The sequence below is a fragment of the Protopterus annectens genome, chromosome 3.part1, assembly GCF_019279795.1.
Source record: "Protopterus annectens isolate FY-2018-M chromosome 3.part1, PAN1.0, whole genome shotgun sequence".
Lineage (NCBI taxonomy): Eukaryota > Metazoa > Chordata > Ceratodontiformes > Protopteridae > Protopterus > Protopterus annectens.
The window spans coordinates 1,861,421,712-1,861,441,980 of NC_056732.1; the positions used below are offsets into that span (position 1 = coordinate 1,861,421,712).

Here is a 20,269-nt window from a genome sequence, read left to right on the forward strand (position 1 = left end):
CAGTGTGTCAAACAATCACAGCCCATAAGGCCAAACACCATGCCTGATACACTAGTAATAGGTGACTCTATAGTCAGACACACTGACGTTCCTCTTACCAGGCTGAACAAGGAGAGGGTAACGGTGAGCTGCTTATCAGGAGCTAGGATCCGCCACATAACACACACACTCAGGTCACTACAAAGCAAGTACAAATATGACTCCATCATTGTCCATGCTGGCATGAATGACCTGAGACGTACCTCCCTGGACTACATGAAAAGAGACATAGAGGAGCTCTCTGATTATGTAGCCCAGGCTGGTATGACCCTGACCCTGAGCAGCATCTTGCCCTCACCAAGAATGATGCCACAATACAAAGACAAGATGACCAGCTTTAATAATTGGCTCAAATACTGGTGTCATTCTAGGGGGATCCAATGTCTGTCTGCTTGGGATGACATGCTGGACAAGCCATGCTGCTTCACAAGGGACGGCTTGCATCTGTCACCACTGGGCTTCCGGATATTGGCTAAGGCTCTTGCCTCCCCATAGTGCCTTTTTTAGGCAAGGCTCAAAAGACAAACCCACCTCCTTAGAAAACAAAAATGGAAAAAAATTAAGGGTAATGCTGCTCAATGCCAGAAGTCTAAATCTCAAGATGCAGGCTCTCAAAGCACTCCTCAGTATGGAGGACATCGATGTCTGTGCAGTAACTGAAACCTGGTTCAAGGCTCCTGAGAGCACCCCAGCGCTACCAGGCTATACCTCGTATCATGCTTTCCGGCCCCAAAACTCGGGCCAAACCAAAAAGGGAGGGGGAGTGTCCATATTCATCAAGGACACCCACACCTCCAGGTTAGTGGCAACACATGAAGCATTAGAGACCATCCAGGTGCAACTAACCATAGGTAAAACTGCTATACAACTGGTAGCATTTTACAGACCACCCTCCCAATCTCAGGAACCCCATTCAGCCTTCCTGAAGACATTTGTGGATATGAATGTCTCACCAAACACCATCATATTGGGAGACTTCAACTACCCTAACATAGACTGGGTGCATTATTCTAGCCCAAAGGTTCCTGGAATTCATAAACTCAAATGCAATGGAACAACTAGTCACCTCTCCCACAAGGGGAGATAATATACTAGACCTGATCATCACAAACATGGGGACAAAGTGCTCCACACCGGAAGTATACCCTTCACTAGTGAGATCTGACCACAAACTAATCACCCTGGATATACATATCCCACCTCCACCCACAACACAAAAGACTACAGTGAAACACTTCTCAAAAGCCTACTTTACACTTCTTAAAACTGAGATGGTATCCTTTAAGCCCACTGGGACAGTGGAAACCACATCCCACAATGCAGAATCCTTCACAAATGCTTTCTATGGACATCTCCAAGAATGCATGGATCATGCAATCCCAAATAAAACCAAGACCCTCTCCACCAAGGGCAGGCATCCTGTCTGGTGGACCCCAGCCATAAACAAATTGTATAACAAAAGAAGGAAGCTACTGCACGACAGAGCAAAATCCCATAAAGAGAAGGCATCTCTGATCAACACTAGTAGAAAGCTGCGTTCTCTCATAAAAACATCCAAGGCCAACTTTGAGAGAAAAATCGATATGGGCATTAAAGATAACCACAAGGCCTTCTTCAGCTATGTTAGAAACCTGGGTGGAAACCCTCAGATATGTTCAAAGTTAGTTCACAATGACAAAAAATACACTGAACCCACAGATATTGCCAACATTCTGACAGACAGGTTCAGTGCAAATTTCTCCCCTCCCTCACCCCCAAAAGAAGAAATACTTACCCCAGCTGAATGTAACCTCCCTGTCATCTCAGATGTCCAGGTGAGAACCGCCCTCAGCAAAGCTAAAAACACAGCATCAATGGGACCTGACGGTATCCTGGGTTGCGTGCTACGTGAACTCCAAGAGGAACTAAACCTGCACATAAAAATGCTATTTAACCTTAGCCTTACTACAGGATATGTACCTGAAAACTGGCGTACAGCAACAGTATTCCCACTCCACAAAGGAGGCACCTCTACTGACCCTGGTAACTACCGCCCCATAAGCTTAACCAGCCTGGTCTGCAAAGCTATGGAAAGAATCATTATGGAACTAATAAACAGACATTGGGGACTTACAGACACTTGATCCCACCCAGTTCAACTTTGTAAAAGACAGATCCTGCCTTTTAAACCTGGTTGACTTTTTCAAAACAGTCACTAGAGCCAGTGACGAGGGCAAAGCAGTCCATACAGCCTACCTGGACTTGGCTAATGCTTTCGACACAATACCCCACTCTGGCATCGTAGACAAGCTCAACAGTTTAAATGTAAATCCATATGTCACAAGATGGGTGGCAAACTGGCTAAAGGATAGAACCCATAAAGTCAAAATCGCTGGACCCATGTCAGACTCAAAGCCAGTGGCAAGTGGTGTCCCACAGGGCTCTGTCCTGGGACCCCTCTTGTTCGGCATTTACTTCTCAGATGTGAAAGCAAACATGGGAGGGTTGTGGCTGACAAAGTTCGCAGATGGCTGCAAACTAGGCGCCATAGTCGATACACCAGCTGACACATACATCCTACAGAAAGGCCTCACTGAAATGGACAATTGGTGCCGGAGTCATGGCCTTAAACTAAATGCCAAAAAATGTATAGTCAACCCCTTTGGGAAAAACAAAGTGCCCACAAATGATCACATAGGCGGTAACCCACTGAGTACAGAAAAAGTAATCAGAGACCTGGGGACCCAAGTCGATAGTGACCTCTCATTTGACACCCACGTTGCCAAAGTGGTTAGAAAGACTTTCTACCTTGCCCACCTTATCATGAAGGGATTCACATCCAGATCAAAGGAGGTCATTGTGCCCCTGTACTCCTCCCTTATCAGGCCCATGATTGAGTACAGTGCCCCATTTGGTATGTACCTCACCCGGCACTTGCAACAGCTAGAGAGACCCCAAAAGTACCTCACCAAGAGGATCAAGGGTCTCCAACATATGTCATATGCTGCCAGACTAAAGAAACTCCAACTCTATTCAGTAGCATACCGCCTACTCAGAGGTGATCTGTGCCTGGCGTACAAGGCCATGTCCAATCAGGAATTGATGGACATGCTCCACCTCAAAAAATCCAAATCCATCAGAACCACGAGAGCTAAAGATTTGAACCTCAGCACAAATATGAATAGGACATGCTGGAGGGACAGATTCATAACTCAGAGGCTTCCCATACTCTGGAACAGAATCCCAGTTCATGTTAGACAGAGCCCCTCACTGACTCTCTTCAAGAGAAATCTTGACGAGTGGATGGGAGATCGTAGGTTTACCCCAGGGGTCATCTCTGTGTCACTACTAGACAGAGGCACAGTAAACTAATTCTATTATGTAAGGGGGTCTTCACTGTGTCACTACTAGATAGAGGCACAGTATTCTAAATCTATTCTGTACACTTTTGTACCACATTGACAAAAAGACAGGAGTCAGAGCTGGATGTGGCAGAGTTAAAGATGTTAAGATTTGCAATCGGTGTGACTAGGATGGATAGAATTAGGAATCGGTATATTAGAGGTCAGCTCATGTTGGACAGTTTGGAGACAAAGCAAGAGGCAGAGATGTTGGTTTTGGTTTTGTGCTGAGGAGGAGAGTTTGTGCTGGGAAAAGATGCTAGGATGGAGCTATGGAGCAGCCAGGTAAGAGGAATAGAGGAAGGAAGGTATGGGCGCGGTATGGGAGTGGTGAGAGAGAGCATGCAGGCGCGGTTGGTGTGCAGAGCAAGATGCAGAGGATAGGAAGAAATGGAGAAAGAGCGACCCCTAGCGAAGCAGAAAGAGAATGATGACATGGGGTGGCGAAAGCCACATCAGTATGGCTAGGCTTACAAATGCCCCAGGGCAGATAGCCTAGTAACAAACTATGAAACTATGAAACTAAAGAAATTCCCCACCCAGCTCCTCCCCTTGCATGGTATAGACTTCCCCAGCATGTCAATTGATGGGATTACCATGCCATCATTCAAATGTAACTAGGACATTTGCATATGTGTCCCTAAATTTACACCAAGACCCAGAGGCATTACCCTCCTTGCAAAATGTAGTGGAGCCTAGGTCTGGGTAATGCAAGGCACACATTGCCTCTGGTCAGAAGGTAGCACAGCCTATGGCTGGGTACAGCAAGGCACATATGGCCTCTGGTCAGAAGGTGGTGGAACCTAGGGCTGGACACTGCAAGGCACACATGACTTCTGATCAGAAGGTGGTGGAACCTAAGGCTGAGTACTGCAAGGCACACATGGCCTCAGGTCAGAAGGTGGTGGAGCCTAGGGTTGGGCAGTGGTAAGGCACACATGACCTCTGGTTAGAAGGTGGTGGAGCCTAGGGCAGGGTACTGGCAAGGCACAGATGGCCTCTGGTCAGAAGGTGGTGGAGCCTAGGCTGGGTACTGCAAGGCACATATGGCCTCTGGTCAGAAGGTGATGGAGCCTAGGGCTGGGTATTGTAAGGCACATACAGCCTCAGGTCAGAAGGTGGTGGAGCCTAGGGCTGGGTACTGCAAGGCACACATGTTTTCTGGTCAGAAGGTAGTGCAGCCTAGGGCTGGGTACAGCAAGGCACATATAGCCTCTGGTCAGAAAGAAGGTAGTAGAACCTAGGGCTGGGTACTGCAAGACACACATGGCCTCTGGTCAGAAGGTAGTGCAGCCTAGGGCTGGGTACAGCAAGGCACATATGGCCTCTGGTCAAAAGGTGGTGGAACCTAGGGCTGGATACTGCAAGGCACACATGGCTTCTGATCAGAAGGTGGTGGAGCTTAAGGCTGAGTACTGCAAGGCACACATGGCCTCTGGTCAGAAGGTAGTGCAGCCTAGGGCTGGGTACAGCAAGGCACATATGGCCTCTGATCAGAAGGTGGTGGAGCTTAAGGCTGTGTACTGCAAGGCACACATGGCCGCTGGTCAGAAGGTGGTGGAACCTAGGGCTGGATACGGCAAGGCACACGTGGCTTCTGATCAGAAGGTGGTGGAGCTTAAGGCTGAGTACTGCAAGGCACACATGGCCTCTGGTCAGAAGGTGATGGAGCCTAGGGTTGGGTAGTGGTAAGGCACACATGGCCTCTGGTCAGACTTGCCTTGTATATCCTAAGATCCAATGATGATCCCATTTGCTACATAGTACTGATCCCATAATCCGTTCCTGGAAATTGTTAGTTTCTTTTCAGGTGCTGAGACATCGATTTTTGAGGACCAGGCTGTTAAGGGCCTCAAGGATTGTGTTGACACAGTCATCATCTTCTTCTTTCAGCTGTTCCCATTAGGGGTCACCACAGCAGATCACCTGTTTCCATTTCTTCCTGTCCTCTGCATCTTGCTCTGTCACACCAACCACCTGCATGTCCTCTCTCACCACATCCATAAACCTTATCTTAGGCCTTCTTCTTTTCCTGTTACCTGGTAGCTTCATCCTTAGCATATTTTTCCCAATATACTCTGCATCCCTCCTCAGCACATGTCCAAACCAACGTAATCGTGCCTCTCTGGCTTTGTCTCCAAACCTTCCAACCTGGGCTGACCCTCTAATATACTTATTCCTAATCCTGTCCACCCTTGTCACACCCAGTGCAAATCTTAACATCTTTAATTCTGCCACATCCAGCTCAAACTCCTGCCTTTTTGTCAATGCCACTGTCTCCAACCCATATAACATAGCTGGTCTCACTACCCTCTTGTAGACCTTCCCATTCACTCTTACAGGTACTCATCTGTCACAAATCACTCCTGACACTCTTCTCCACCCACTCCATCCTGCCTGTACTCTCTTCTTCACCTCTCTTCCACACTCACCGTTACTCTGAACTACTGACCCCAAGTATTTAAACTCATCCACCTTCGCCACCTCTACTCCTTGCATCCTCACCATTCCTCTATCCTCCCTCTCATTCACACACATATATTCTGTCTTAGTCCTGCTGACCTTCATTCCTCTTCTCTCTAGAGCATATCTCCATCTCTCCAGGGTCTCCTCCACCTGTTCCCTACTCTCACTACAGATCACAATGTCATCTGCAAACATCACAGTCCACGGGGACTCCTGTCTGATCTCGTCTGTCAACCTGTCCATCACCATTGCAAATAAGAAAGGGCTCAGATCCTTGATGTAATCCCACCTCCACCTTAAACGCATCCGTCACTCCCACCGCAGACCTCACCACACAGTAATAAAGTACATTGTCAACGAGAAGACAAAAGTCTATGACCTTATAGTCTATGCTCTTCTACATCATACAGACATCTCTCTCATGCTCCAGTTTCTTTCTGAATCCTAGTTATTTATCTTTATTAGGTTGGGAGGGTGGCTTAATGGCTAAGGTGTTTGCCTTACAAACACAAGGTGCAGGGTTTGAATCTCGCAAGGGATAATTGGCTAGGCTTAAAATGGCTCGGAAGGGCAGTTAGCTTAGTGTACTAACCTATGAACCTATGAAACCTATGAACCTTTCTGTGGCTGGGAAACAGGAAGAACTGTGACCAAATGACAAATATGGCAAAATGATCACTTGCAGCATGTTTAGTAGACCACAGTCATGCGAGTTTGTGGTGCAAGGAGGTTAAGGTCCAAAACGAGGAGTTTTTATGCTTGAACTCTTCTTTAGGCAGAATATTACAAAGATACATTTGGTTGTCCCACATACCTGAATGAAACATTCAAAGAAGACTGACATATTACAGACAGGGGCACCCCAGCTCGTTTACGATGTGGCAGACAGGGGCTCTCCAACTCATATAGTCAAAATAAGGGAATCCACCTCAAACAGCAGACCTGTAACCAGTGGTGTTCCACAGGGATCAGTCCTGGGACCTCTACTGTTTGGAATCTATTTCTCAGAAGTGCAAGCTAAAACTAAAGGTCTGTGGCTGACAGAATTTGCTGATGACTGCAAACTGGGAGAGGTCATAGAATCACTAAACAATGTCAACATCCTACAAGAGAGTCTTACACAAACAAATGACTGGCGCCAAAGTCATGGGCTTAACCTCAATGCAAAAAATGGATTATCATCCCTTTTGGTAAGAGTGATGTAACTGCTAACTACCACATCAATAACAACACCCAAAGGACGCACTCTATGGTGCCAGACCTAGGCACACAGGTTGACAGCTACCTTACCTTTGAGGACCATGTCTCCACACTGGTAATAAGGGCATTCTATATGGCTTATCTCATACGTAAGGGCACTGCCTCCAGAAAAAAGACGTCATAACCTCCCTGTACTCTTCCTTCACTGGGTTAATAATTTAGTACAATGCCCCTTTTGGTATGTACCTTTCCGAGCACCTGCAGCAATTGGAGAGACCACAAAGGTTCCTCACAAGGGAAATTCAAGGTCTTCAGCATCTGTCCTATGAGAATCATCTGAAATCACTGTCACTTTATTCTATTTCATACAAACTACACAGAGGCAATTTCTGCCTTGCACATAAAGCAATCTTTGACCCTGCTTTAGTGGAAATGCTGCAAATCCGTAAGTCCTACACAATGTACTCACTCTAATGGCTTTAACCTGGTATGTGACACTGACAGAACCTGCTGGAGGGCAAATCGTCTCCCAGAGGTTACCACACCTTTGGAACAGACTCCCACTTCAAGTCAAGCAGAGCACGTCAGTGGCCCTCATCAAATTCAATTTGGACAATTGGATGGGTGACCATAAACTCATAGGTTCATAGATTAGTACTAGGCTAACTGCTCTTGTGAGCCATTTTAAACCTAGACAATTATCCCTTGTGAGACACCCGCAAATTCACCCAAGGGCTTCCACCTATGTCCCTCTTGAACAGGGGTGACAGGTGCTGATCATGGAAATAAGGGCTACAGTTGGCTAGGCTTGTAAGGGCTCCAGGGTCATTAGCCTAATAACCTTCTATGATCCTATGAATGCTCCCTGCCAAATTCTTGAATTGTGTATACATATTGATGCTGCCACCAGGCAATAAAGCAAAAACCAACTTTAATAAAACAAAATTCCTCAGCTCTGTGGAAGGGTTAATTGGAAACCCAAAAGCGCTTATCTGTCAATTTTATTTGTTTTATAAAAGTTGGTTTATGTTTTACAGCCTGGTGGCAGCATCAGTTTTCTCTTTTTACTTTTTGTATAGTTTGTGGTGCTCCCCTTTGTTCATTGAACTCTGCTTGCTTGTATATGTGTGTATATATATATATATATATATATATATATATATATATATATATATATATATATATATATATATATATATATATATATATATCTATATATCTATATATATATATATATATATATATATATATATATATATATATATATATATATATATATATATATATATATATATACTTGCTTTATATATATATATATATATATATATATATATATATATATATATATATATGGGTACATATCACTTCACCTAAAACTCATTTCACTGAAACCAAATCATCTAAAACTCATTTCACCTAAAACTCATTTCACTGACAAGTAGTACAATAAGGCAAGTCAAAGGTATATGTCTTTTTCCCCACTGTTGTGCGATCCTGGTGTTAGTATATATATTAAGGGGGGGGGTGCGTAGCCTCCCACTTATTTTGGTTTTATGCTGTCTGGTTTTGTTTTACATTATTTGGTAAAAGACAACTAGGTGGGGGGGCTACGCCCCCCACACCCCCTAATGTGGGGGGATGTGCCCCCCACCCACCCTCCTTAATATATATATACTAACACCAGAATCGCACTACAGTGGAGAAAAGGATATATACCTTTCAATTGCATTAGAGTACAACTTGTCAGTGAAATGAGTTTTAGGTGAAATGAACTTTAGGTGATTTGGTCTTGGTGAAATGAGTTTTAGGTGAAGTGATACGTACCCATATATATATATATATATATATATATATATATATATATCTATATATATATATATATATACATATATATATATATATATATATATATATATATATATATATATATATATCTATATATATATCTATATATATATATATATATATATCTATATATATATCTATATATATATATATATATCTATGGTTCATATGATGCAACTCGACTAAATCGACAACCCGCCTGTAGCACCAATTTGCGAAACACACATCGACACTTTAAATAACACACACTCTGCCGACAACCTACACCGACATCGTATTACAGCTAACGTTAACATGTGTGAGGTAGAGGAGGTATTGCTAAACTTATGTCACTCAGTCTAACATTATAAATACATCCCTACCTCACATGTTAATACCGTTAGCTGTAATACGCGATGTCGGTGTAGCTGTTGTCGGTAGAGTCGGTGTCGGTTATTTAAAGTGTCGATGCTGTGCGGTTTTGGTAAATTGGTGCTACAGGCCGGTTGTCGATTTAGTCAGTTGTCGTATCATATGAACCCATATCTATATATATCTATCTATATATATATATATATATATATATATATATATATATATATATATATATATATATATATATATATATATATATATATATATATATATATATATATATATATATATATATATATATATATATATATATATATATATATATATATATATATATATATATATATATATATATATATATACTGTAATGCTGGTATACACACACACACACACACACACACACACATATGTATATGGTTTACTATCAAAACAACAAAACCACTTACCACAAATATTCACATACCCAACCCGGATCCATGAATACCATCACGTCAACTACTCAGAATGTTGATTTTTCTGGAAGGAAAAAATCAACATTCTTCACATAATGCACCGTTCACCATCCAAAAAAATGCATACAAAAGTCTACTGTTTTGCAGGGAGCAAGCCCCCCTGCATTCCCCCACATCCCCTGCTAATTATATATTCTAACTCCAAGACCGCACTACAGTGAAGAAAAGATTAATTTTCACAATCAGCACTACAGTGAGATCCACTTAAAAACACTGACGCTCAAACTGCGACCACAAACTACATGTCGACATTTCGGAGTCAACAGGGTTTGCGATCACAGTTATGTTTTTTTTGCACCCTTACCTTGGACCTTCTTATATACTGTAAGGTGTGCTTCACTATTTTGACAGTAACAGATATATGGTTTACTATTAAAATCTCAAAATTTCAAATAAAACACGCTCGGAACAGCAAACTGTAATGTCAAAGCTCTGTATATACATTAGCTGAAAATGTTGAATCTGATGAAAGAATTCAGCAGATTCAACATTTTCGCCAAATGCTGAATGTGATGTCCAAATAGGAGCTCAGGTAAATGTAACTCCGACTCTTCGCATCACGTTTTTACAGGGGGCAAGCTCCCCCGCACCCCATGCTAACAATATATTCCAAATGAGGAAAGGGATGAATGTCCCAATCAGCACTGTACAGCAATCGTTGTTCATTACATCGATAGTTCATATCAGCGACTGCACAGTGACATTCTCTGATATAAACTGTCAATCATGTAATGGTCAGCAGCAAGGGAATCGGCCATCTGCCATTCGATATTGCATCTACAGAGAATCTGTGTTCAAGATTTTGATGGTAAACCTATATATATATATATATATATATATGGTTCTAGGTTATATAAGATCGACAGCCACTTTCACCGACAACAGAAACATCGACACCACATTACCGACAAACCATAAACACGACACCTCACATGCCCGACAAACAAGTAACCGACGGTCCACAAACACGAAACCCCATACACTGCACACACCACAATAACAACAATCAACTAACAAAACATCCCTTATCCAAAACCACACACAGAACACAAGCACACCAAAATCCTCACAAACCCACACTAAACCTCACACACACAACTATGTACAACCCTAACCCAAACCCTTACCCTAAGGTCCGTCACTATCGCACACTAGCTAACCTGCCACTAACCCTAACTCACTTAACCGCCCCTAACAAAAATACCACTACACACTTACCTAACCCTAACCCTAACTCACTTAACCCGCCCCTAACCCAAAAATACCACTACCGCACACTTACCTAACCCGCGCCCTAACCCTAACTCACTTAACCCACCCCTATCCCCACAGACTGTCAATATCCACACTTACCTTACTCGCACCCTAACGTCCGTCACCACCGCATACTCACACAGCCTTCTTTCCAAGTCACTATCCCTGGCGTCGGCATGTTCATCCGTAGCGTCGGTCTTCCGAGTGTCGATCATCTGGCGCCCGCTAATCCGTTGTCGGTTATATCGGCTGTCGATCTTCTAACCTAGACCCATATATATATATATATATACACACACACACACACACACACACATATATATATTATACATATATATATACATATTAACTGTAACCTGTGGAACTTGTTTAACTTGCTTACTTATGTAATCTCTGTAAATAGTCTGTTTGTAATATGTAATGCTGGTATTATGTAATGCTGTATCTGCTTACCCTTGGAGCTTTTCTCCCCGGGCCTGAAAATGGACATGCATCCAGTCGGACTATCCCAGTCAACAAATGTAAAATAAAATAAAATAAAAATAATGCATACACAAATGTTTGCATTTTTTCACAACCTGCATTAATATGACAATGCAAAGTTTACTTGAATGCAAATGTAAACTTCTTTTCCTACTATCTTGTATTTTACTCTCTCTGCCACTTCATACTGTTTTCAAATGTCCTGAGTCATACCTAAAAAGGGTCTATGGATGAGTGTACCTCTTCCCAGTTAAATGTGTAAATAAAGAACTAAACAGGGAGCAGTATTAAAGGTCTAACACTGAATATGTCAGTACTTCTATCAAATTCTGCAAGAACTACAGTGTGGAAACTGTTTTGGCCAGATTCATTGCCTTCAGACCATCTACAACTGCAGTGTCCTACATTCATCCATCTTTCCAACTCAGCACTGCTTTCCCCACACACACCCAGCCATGGAAGATGCCAGAATAACAAGTCACATAATGCTACAGCTCTCTGTATGCTCAGCATTTCACATCACCAGTTTCACTCCTCAACATCTTTGATTGCATCATTCAGGAGTGCAATAAGGTTCTGGCCTTCTGACTTCAGCATTAAAGCAGCAATGAAAGGCAGAAACTAAGACGTTACACAGCAACAGACAGTGTTCTAATTCTAAAATCTGCTATTTTAGACACTTGGCAGGATTGTACTGTTTTTAAACAGTTATGCAAAAGTCAGTATTGCTTTCTCATGGATCTTGGGTCTTCAATGTAGTTCTCTGTTGGCATGCCTTCTCTGAGGAGTCTGTACATGCCCCTGTGTCTACCACCCAGTGTCCTCCCACAACCCCAAAACATTCCAGAAGTGAAACAGAGTTTGTCTATATTGTTTAGTGGTGTAAATGCTGAATGAAAGTAAACTGAGTGTGTCCATCCTGTGGGGGTGCTTATGCGCCATTCAGGATTATTTGTTTTGCAAGCAAGTAATTAGAAAATGAATGAGAGGACAAGCATGTGTTTTACACAGATTTACTGATATTATTATAGCTTAATAATATGCAAATACATATTCAGACACTATCACGCTTGTCAGAGTCCTCCTGAAACAAATACACAAATGGAAGAGGGTTCTTTTCTGATGAGTTACATTTCTGCTTCTTGACACCATTTATTGTTTATTTTTCTTTAAACTATTTTGTTAATTCTTATAGAACACAGCAGTATCATACAGACTAACAATATCTGTCTACTTGTCTATCTATCTAATTATCTACATCAGCTGTTAAGTACAATAACATCATGTCTATATAAAGTACAGTTTTGTACCTACCATAAATGTAGATGTTCGAGGATATCCATTGCTGCAGTCCTGACATATGGGTATTCCGCTGTCCACCATCGGCCCGAATACCAAAGGGCTAGAATCTGGCGTCGGTCATGGCGCTCAAGGCAGACGTCAGTATGTGCCAGTATAAATGCGCATGACTGACGCCATACCCTCAGTCTTTCTTGCCTCAGACGTCAGAATGCAAAAAACACCACCCAAAACCCAAACCTAAATAAGGGGGTAGGAGGGAGGGAAACTTGGACTGCAGCAATGGATATCCTCGAACATCTACATTTATGGTAGGTACAAAACTGTACTATGTTCTTCTACCATTGCTGCAGTCCTGACATATGGGTAGAATCCCAGAGCAACGGAAAACAGGGAGGATGGCCAACTAAACAGAATTAGGAGCTGCTAACATGCCCTGTAGAATAGCAGTGGCAAACCCAGCCCTAGACCTAGAATAAAGAGGTAAATGATAATGCTTAGTAAATGTATGTACAGAACTCCAAGCAGCTGCCTCCAAAATGTCCTTAGCAGCTACCCCTCTCAGAAAAGCAGTAGAGGTGGCCGTAGCCCTAGTAGAGTGAGGCCTGATCCCAGCAGGAACATCTTTCCCATGATGAGAATAACAAAAGCAATACAATGGCCAATCCACTTGGAGATAGTGTGTTTTGAAACAGCTTTCCCTTGTGAAGTCAAAGCAAAGAAACAAACAACTGTTGAGACCTTCTGAATTCTTTGGTTCTGCTCAAATAATATCTGAAATGCCTATGCACAGCCAAAGAATGCAAAACTTTTCCCCTTTATTTTGGGGGTCAGCATAAAAAGTAGGCAAATGTATAGATTGGTTCAGTGCCACATTTGAAATTACTGTAGGCATAAAAGTAGGATTAGTACGTAAGGAAACTCTGTCCATGTGAAAAATCAGAAATGGTTCTACTGCCATGAGGGCCTGTAATTCAGAGACCCTTGAGTAGAAGTAACAGCCAACAAAAGCAGTCTTCCAAGACAACAACTTCAACTCAGCTGTAGCTGCAGGTGCAAATGGAGGCAGAGTCAGCTTCTCCAAAACAAAATTAAGATCCCAGGCTGGAGTGGGAGCTCTTCTCGGGGGTCTTATATACTTTGCCCCTCTAAGAAACTGTTTAACCAATGGATGAGAAAACAAAGGAGGGTCACATTCATAGTGAGCAGAAATAGCTGCAGCATGCACTTTAACAGAAGAGAAAGACAATCCCATGTCTAACAAAACAGTCAAATATTGCAAAATACAACTTAAGTTAGGCAATTTAACATCAAAGCCTCGAGCTGCACTACAAAGAAAAAATCTCTTCCATTTATCAGCATAAACTTTCCGAGTAGCAGGATGCCCGGCTTCCAAAAGAACATCCAAAACTTGTTGTGGAAGCTGCAGGCCTTCCTTCCTCAAAACTGAATTCTCCAGGCCATCAGGTAAAGAGATCGCACTGATATTGAGAAAATGATTGTCCTCCTGAGTCAATAAGTGAGGAATCTGTGGTAATGGCCAAGGTGTCCCATGAATTAAACTCCTGAAGAGAGGGTACCAATGTTGTCGAGGCCAATCTGGTGCTATCAGAATCATGCGAGGCTTTCCCTCCTGACTTTCAACAATACCTTTGGAAGAAGAGGCAAAGGAGGAAAGGCATACACGTGCTGGTTTCTCCAGCTGAAGGATAGTGCATCTACTTTCCAGGCTTTCGGATGAAATAGCCTTGTGCAAAACTTTGGCAGTTGATAATTCAGAGGAGAAGCGAACAGATCTATGTCTGGAGTTCCCAAGCCATGGTCAACTGCAGAAACACCTGATGATCCAACTTCCATTCATGAGGATCCACAATCTGTCTGCTCAGAACATCTGCTAAAGAATTTTGTGCTCCTGGCAGAAACTGTGCTCGAAGAGTGATGTGCAGTTTTAAAGCAGTTTCCCATACTAGCATTGCTTGTCTGCACAATGGATAAGAATGGGTTCCCCTTGCTTGTTGATGTACCACATGACTGTTATGTTGTCTGTTCGAATCAACACCAGTCCTGACTGAAGTAGGCTCTTGAATGCTTCCAAAGCAAATTGAACTGCCAGCATCTCTTTCATGTTGATATGTAAATGAAGTAGCACTGGGGCCAAAGGTCTTGAATCCATTTCCTTGAGATGAGCTCCCCAGGCTGACTCCGAGGCATCTGTCGTTAATATCTGACATGCCTCTGGCTGGGTCACAGAGAGTCCCTTGTTTAGGTGACATTCCTGAGCCCTCCACAGAAATACTTTTAGTATGCAAGGGAGAATCGAATGACAGTGTCCAAATCGTGGCTGTGTTGAGTCCACACGCTTTTGAGATACCATTGTAACTCCCTCATATGCAGTTTGGCATTGGGAAGTACTAGAATACAAGATGCCATGAACCCTAAGGCTTGAAGGACTGTCCTTGCAGTCAGCCTGGACATTACTGAAAGCTGTTGGAAGTATTGATGAAGATGTCTTTGTTTGTCCAGGGTAAGAAATGCCATCTGGATTGCTGTAGTCAGTCACACACCCAGAAAACACATCTCTTGTGAGGGTACTAGACTGGACTTTATTTCGTTCACAGAATACCCTAGGCATCTTAAAACTGTCATTACATAGTGAAGATGTTGAAGAAGTTCTTGCTTGCCATGAGCCAGAATCAAACAGTCGTCCAGATAAGGATAAATTTGAATTCCTTGCAGTCTGAAAAAAGCAATTACTGGAGCCAGGACTTTTGTGAATACCCTGGGCGCAGTAGACAAGCCAAAGGGCAATGCAGAGAACTGATAATGCAAATTCCCATTCCGAAATCTCAGGAACTTCCTGGAACTGGGCCTGATAGGAATGTGAAAATAGGCCTCCGTGAGATCCAGAGTTACCATCCAATGATCCTTGCCCAGCATAGGCAGCAACTGCTGCAACGTTAACATCTTGAACTTTGGAATTTCCAAAAAGGTGTTTAGAATGGACAAATCCAGAATTGGTCTCCAAGTATTTACTTTCTTTGGCACTAAGAAAAGACAGGAATAAAACCCTGTGCCTCTTTCAGCAGAAGGTACTTCCTGTATTGCCCTCAACTGAAGCAGAGAAGAAATTTTTGCCTGTGCTTCCAGTCTTTGCTGATGAGGCACATCTGGCATACCTTTGAAAGGAGGGAAAGTGTGGAAATAAAATTCGTAGCCTCGATTTACAATGTCCAATACCCATTTGTCCTGGGTAACCAAATGCCAAGTCTTTGTGAAAAGTCCCAGTTTTCCTCCTAGAGGAGCTGCCAGCATGGCAGAGTCCGGCAGCTGAAGACGAGGTCATTCAGTTTGTTTTCGAAAGGACTGACCCCTGCCCTCCCCAGCAGAAGGGGTAAAGAACCCAAGGTCCTAGGAGTAGCAGGGCCCTGAGAGGAAGCTCTACCCTACCTCGCCTAGACCTGCCCCTAGACTGATAATCTGAAGAGGAAAAGACCACCCTTTAGTAGGCCAATTCCTACTGAACTTAGGGGCTGAACCTGTAAACAATCCTTAACTGTCTGCATAGACTTAGCTTTTCCTCCATTTTTCAAAACTGATTCAACCGAGGGCCAAAAGAACATCAGACTGCAAAGGAGCATCCATAATTCGAGCCTTAACATGCTCTGACAATGTCTGATCTCTTAACCAGGCATGCCTGCGAAGAACTGAACTAGTAGCAGCCACCCTGGAAGAAGCCTGCAAAGCATCAAAACCACATTGCAAAGAATGCTTACCAACTCGGTCTGAAACATGCACTAAATCCTGAAGCTCTTTACATTCAATACCTTCAGATAAAGCATCAACTTTACATTTCAATTGGCCCAGCAAATAATTTTGATACCTGAGCATATGAAACTGACAATTTAAAGCTCTCATAGCTAAAGTGGAAGAGGTATACAACTTCTTACCCCACCTATCCAGAGCTCTAGCATCCTTGTCCAAAGGAACTGGAATCCTAACCACAGCAGCCCTGACACCTTTGGGGCCTTGAGTAATGGTGTCTGGGTCAGCCCTAGGACTCTAGTATAAATACTAGTGAGCTTCGGTACCCTGTAGTATCTATCTGGTTTAGCAGGGGCAGGAGGCAAAGAGTCAGGGTTAAGAGAAGCCTCAGAAAATACATCCTGAACAACATCCAATACAGGGGGAATAGCCAAAGGCCTATGCTGAGGCAAAAACAAGAATCCTCTAAGCTTTTACGAGAATCAGAATAATCCTGGCCTTCCCATTTAAAATGCTCCCTCATGGAATGCCAGGTTTCAGAAAAGAAAAATCTGCAGGAGGGGCAGAGGGAGTAGAATCCTCAGCCTCTGAATCAGAGCAGGGAGGGAAATCCTGGAGCTCTACCACAGAAGAATCAGAGTCATTGGAAGACTGATCCAGACCCTCTGTCCTTGGCTCTACCCTGGGCCTTTTCTCAGGGGGAGGCATAGAACCCCCAATTAAAGTAATCAAATTCTCCGCCACCTTTAACATGTGCTTTCTAGGAGCTTGACCCTGTGGACAGACACCAGCAGGGGCAGATTTAGATTTAGAAAGGCTTTTACTATGAGAAGGGGGAGGCCTAGAAACTCTGTGAGGGGAGGGAACCAGCGACATATGAGAAGCCCCTTCAGCCTGGCCTATAACAGGAGAAGCCACTTCCTGAAGTAGCAAAGGCTCCCCTTGAGACTCCGCTAAACTGTCAGAAGGAGCCGCTGAAGTAGTCGGTGGCCCTACCGAACCGGCGTCCGCAATGGACTCATCTTGTTTGGACCGCAAAGGATTACTCTATGCGTTTTTTAGCCGAACTAGGCGGAGAATCCGACGGCATGCTATAATTGCACCGTTTACCAAACACTAGCCTAGCACAGTCCAAGCGCCGCTTAATAGTGCGCTTATTAAAGGCAGCACAAAAGCGACACCCAACAACGCCGTGCCCAGGCCCAAACAAGGAATACAGAGTAAATGGCAATCCCTATGAGGAATCTGTTTCCCCCAAGAAATACAGGTATTAACTTTTTCTGACATCCGGTAATACTGAGGCAAGAAAAAGACAAAAGTGTCCCCAACGGGGTACTTAGCCCAGCTTGGTCTCCGGTCTGAAACTCGAAAACCGACAATTCCAGAAAGCCGAACGGCACTTGCAAACGCTGCTTCTGCTTAGGACCACGCGGCAAGAAAGACTGAGGGTATGGCGTCGGTCATGCGCATTTATACTGGCACATACTGACGTCTGCCTTGAGCGCCATGACCGACGCCAGATTCTAGCCCTTTGGTATTCGGGCCGATGGTGGACAGCGGAATACCCATATGTCAGGACTGCAGCAATGGTAGACGAAGAACATCCAGGTAGGTGAGCTCTTAAGCACCTCAGCTAAAATAATCTAAGGTTACCTAACAACAGCTTGAAGTTGAGTACAAAGTTTCACCTGATGCACTTGTATTACCTCTGTTACAACTAGTCTTAATGTGATGATTACTGTTTTATACTTTCTGCCCTTAGTTATGTAGCCTGTACCACAGTCCTCATAAACTAGGCAAGAAAGCAAAAATGCAGAAACATGATTTGGAAATATAAGCAAGCTAACAACAAAAAAGGTACTATTGCTTATGTGTAAGTAACCTGATAAAACACAGGTTGACAAAATTAGGTTTCTGCTTTGTAATATGTGTGTGATGGTGCCATTAACCAAAACTCTGGTCTATTCTCCATACGTGCCAAAAGATGTGATTGACGTGACACAGTTACAATGTTTTAGAATGTGGTCAGTGTCATGATTTATTTATTTAATCTGATATATTTTATTGCAGAAAAAATGCATACATTCATAAACAAGTCAGATAACAGCAAATGTTTAATGCACACACGTATTACAGAAGAAACATTACTACCACTATAAAGGAAACTGCACACTTTACTGTTTTTGTGCATGTGTGTGTGCATTTCTGCACTCCTGCTTTAAAGCAAACAATCATTTAGAGAAAATGTTTCCACTGAAGCTTTCAGTGCAGTACACATCCATTTCCACTGAATCTCTCAGTGTACTACGTAGCTTCACCTCACCAGCACAAAGTGCTGAGCTGAGAACCACAGTAACATGCTGCCTTTTACATTTCAGGGCCAGAAGCAAAACATTTATTTAATTACCATAAACAGGAAAGCTGATTTGCGATTCTAAAGAATGACATTCTCTCTTCAAGGATGAGATATGGGAATTATACCTATGATTTTTATTTGCAATTTCTGGTTAGTATGATTTCTTTACACTTTTCTGAAACATCTGCTAATGCACAATTAAAACAGAGTGTAGGGATCACTCAGTCATTCAGTAAAGCAAACTGATAGGGCTGCACGTAGGAAATATGACAAGAAACACAGGCTGCCTTCAATGAGTGCTGTTACACAAAACGCCAACCTGCATGAAAATCTTTTTTTTTTTTAAAACATTTCTTCTGTTGCTTTCTGTAGAACATAAGTCTTTATTATAGCTTCATCCTGACCCAGCAGCACAAACACAAGGCTTGCTGCCTCACATCTCAAAAATAAAGGTTAGTTGTTACAGAAAGAACATTTTCTAATTGTCTCAGATCTTACCTCCAGCTTCATAATGAATCACACTGTTCAGGAAATCAAGAAACTGCCGATTGTAACGGTTATCAAATGAGAGACAACAATCACAAAGAAGAAAACTATGTAATTTTGTGCTCAAGAACCATAGCTGTCATAACTTATTGCAAGCTCATACTTCCTGTGTGTCTGAAAAATGTGTCCCTAAACAGAGCGTCCCTTCCAAGCTGATTAATATTCATGAGCTAATGCTGTGAGGAAATAACACAAAGGAGGAGTTGACATAAATATTTAATGAGATATCCTCCCACTGCCAGGACAATTTTACTTTACGAATCTGTGCTGCGAGCTAAGCAGAGCAGTGCAGGTTCTGTACATTTCCACTTTCCTTCTTTCTGCTTCTGTGTGTGTTATTTCTACAGAGTGTAACACATGGTCCTGTGTTTGATCCTCCTGAACACCTCAAACTGCAGACACTCACAACAAAAAGAAGGTACTAGCCTTCTTCTGAGTTTGGCATAAACAATGCACTGAAAGGAATAATCCTGAGCTTTGTTAGTGTAGTGCATCAACAGTCACTTCTCAGGTGCCCTGCCTAATTACATTCAGTCTGATTGGGTTCAACAATGTTGTACATTAGATCTAGAATGTAAAAGGAGTCCTGTTCAGTCTGTAAATTGCATGGTAAATAGTAAATAAATAAATAAGTGTTCAAGTCCCACCAAGTGGGGTTTTAGTCACTGCTGATTACAGTAATGCAGACTTGAAGACAGATAAGGTGTGCTTGGCTGAACTAATTTGTTAATTCCCTACCTTCAGGATAAGTTGAATATTAACCAATGCAACAA

General features: G+C 42.8%; 1 protein-coding gene across 1 annotated transcript in view; it reads right to left on the reverse strand.

Moving 5' to 3' along the window:
• The window catches only part of LOC122798774 (zinc finger protein 2 homolog), a 264,657-nt gene extending 245,067 nt beyond the window's left edge, over positions 1–19,590 (reverse strand). Inside the window, exon 1 of the mRNA XM_044067884.1 lies at positions 19,449–19,590. Coding sequence (XP_043923819.1) covers positions 19,449–19,460 — 12 coding nt within the window. The 5' untranslated portion in view covers positions 19,461–19,590. The remainder of the gene's footprint in view (positions 1–19,448) is intronic.
• Positions 19,591–20,269: the final 679 nt, after the last annotated feature.